Here is a 2,546-nt window from a genome sequence, read left to right on the forward strand (position 1 = left end):
TTGCCCTGTGTTCCACTGTCTTTAGACAAACCCCCTCTAGGGGCTTTGGGAGAAGTCTCTGACGTGTCAATTCCTGATGGAGATTCATGGACAGGGGATGTCCTGTCTCTTGTCTTCACCCTACCTCTGCTTGAGGGCAGCCATCTCTCTTGAGTGTCTGGTTTCCCGGACACATGTCTTCTCCCTGCATCTCTGGTCTTTGAGGAAACAGGACTCAGGAAGGAAGCATGGGGTTCCACGGTACCAGGCAATTGCTCAGTTTCTGATGCATCCCAGACCAGCATCAAAGCCTCTGACTCACCCACTGCCTTTTGGCCCTCCCTCTCTTTCTGAAGTCTGGGGGATGCCTTGGGGCAGGAGAGAGCCTCAGGCCCAACCTGGTTTCTCTTAACAGTGTACAGTACAGCTCCAGTTTTGGGGGGAAATTGAGGAGTCTCTGGTGAATGAGGTGGTGGGCCATCCAGGAGGAGCTGTTTTGTAAGAGTCACTTCTCGAGGGGACGGCAAAGTGGCCCCCACTGGCAATCCTGCTTAGGAGGAAAATAAGGATCTCAGGGTACTGTCAGGATCAAGATGCACCTAAGCATGAGAATTTACCATAGGTCACTGTGGCCAGGTACTGTGCAAAAATTCTAATACAAAAGAGGGCCGGGCATGGTGGCTCACACCTATAATGCCTGCACTTTGGGAAGCCAAAGTGGTGGGATCGCTTGAGGCCAGGAGTTTGAGACTAGCCTGGGCAATATGGTGAGATCCCATCACTACAAAAATTATAAATAATAAAAGAGTTGGGTGGAGGTGGGGGGCATAATGTCACTTATGCAAAGATATAAAGTCCTACTGCCAAAGCTGAGAATGGCCCAGTCTTTACGATGTAGATTATAGTAGATTTGGAGATGGGGGAAGGGTTTTAGGAATGGAAAGAAAAGACAATGTTGAATCGCATGAAATTTGTGGCATTCTTAATTCTGCAAGAGGAGTGAGGCCATAGGACAGAAAAAGCCTGAACAGGAGAAGGGCTTCCTATGGGTACATCAGTGAAAGAGGTAGTATATCCATCCCTGTAAAGGCTATTTATCCAGGCTCATGGAGGTTCCTGTCTGGAGTACAGGAGAATGAGACAGGAACAGAAGGGCTGGGTTGGCAGATCACTCACCTGAAACAGGCATCTCTCCCTTTCTGGTGGTCCTGACAGTCCTGCTCTGGGTGGCCTCAGTGCTCTCCCGCTCCTCTGGGGCTTCCTCTTCCGTCACATCCTTGCCCTGCCCAGCTTCCTTAGTTCCAGGCATAGGACTAGCCTCTCGGTGGGGGCTGCTGCCCACCAACTCATGGGGCTCCTTGCTCTTGTAGGATTTGCTGTCACAGACCTGCAGGGATGGTCTACTGGGTCAAAGGTGTCCTGACCGCCTATGTCTTTGATTGGGGCCCACTAAAGGAAGAAGCCCTGCCTGATGCTCACCAAGTCAACCCACATGCATGTCTGCTCCAACAATTTTGTTGACAGGGTTTCAACTGCGTGCAGTGGTACATGCCTATAAACCTAGCTACTTGGGAGGCTAAGGGGTGAGGATCACTTGAGCCCAAGGGTTCAAGATCAGCCTGGGCAACATAGTGAGACTCTCTCAAATGACAACAAAAAGAAAAGATAGACAGGGTCTCAGATGACACAGATTATCTTGCCCAGGCTGGAGTGCAGTGGCTGTTTACACAGGCATGACCATGGTGGTACACTACAGCCTCAGACTCCTGGGCTCAAGTGATCTCCCAGCTGAGCCTCCGGAGTCCTCTGTTGCCCAGCTACTCCTCTAAGGATTTGATTTTTTTTCTTTTTTAAACACGGTCTCACTGTCACCCAGGCTGGAACTCAGTGGTATCATCATGGTTCACTGCAACCTCTGCCTCCCTGCTCCAAGGATTTTAAATTGCCCAGAATAGAGTATTGGATTCCACAACTCCTTCTCTTACTAAGAACTGTGTTTTTCCTGCCAACCAACTCCACTCTAGAGAACCAGGATTACTTGTAGAGACTATTTTCATGACAGAGGTTTATTTCATTTTCTAATATCTGAGGGAAATATTTTAACTGGTATTTTGTTTTTCCAATTCCAAAAGTTTTACAGAATTCTCCTTAAAAAACAAAATCACGTATTTGTAGCAGATTCCATTTATTTTGCATACGTACACATATATGTGTACTGACTGTTTTTTTTTTTTATATATATATATATATGCCTTTTTAGGAATTCAGTAAGGTACAATTCTTGGTAGCAAACAATGCCCCCAGCAGCTCTGATACCCCTTAGGACCAGTACCCTTGATACTTTCCTCACCTTGCTGCTACAGTGGCTACAGCTCCGCCTTTTGCTCTTCTTCAACTTGGAATCTGGACCTCCTTCGTGGCAGGAGCAGGCACAGTCCTTGGTCCCATCTGGCCACTCAGTCTCCTAGGAGATACTTGGGCTTGATTAGCTGCCAAGTTTTTTGTGTGTGTTGTTTTTTTTTTTAGACAGAGTCTCACTCTGTGGCCCACGCTGGAGTGCAGTGGCA

The 2,546-nt window shown here is 47.9% G+C and overlaps 1 protein-coding gene across 1 annotated transcript in view; it reads right to left on the reverse strand.

Moving 5' to 3' along the window:
* Positions 1–5: 5 nt before the first annotated feature.
* The window catches only part of LOC105548676 (GON-4-like protein), a gene marked incomplete at its 3' end in the record, with an annotated part of 26,924 nt that continues 24,383 nt past the window's right edge, over positions 6–2,546 (reverse strand). The window contains exons 8-10 of the mRNA XM_011992833.1: positions 2,330–2,443; positions 1,156–1,366; positions 6–526 (exon numbers count right to left, since the gene is read on the reverse strand). Coding sequence (XP_011848223.1) covers positions 6–526; positions 1,156–1,366; positions 2,330–2,443 — 846 coding nt within the window. The remainder of the gene's footprint in view (positions 527–1,155; positions 1,367–2,329; positions 2,444–2,546) is intronic.

Source organism: Mandrillus leucophaeus, unplaced genomic scaffold, assembly GCF_000951045.1.
Source record: "Mandrillus leucophaeus isolate KB7577 unplaced genomic scaffold, Mleu.le_1.0 Scaffold418, whole genome shotgun sequence".
Classification (NCBI taxonomy): Eukaryota; Metazoa; Chordata; class Mammalia; order Primates; family Cercopithecidae; genus Mandrillus; species Mandrillus leucophaeus.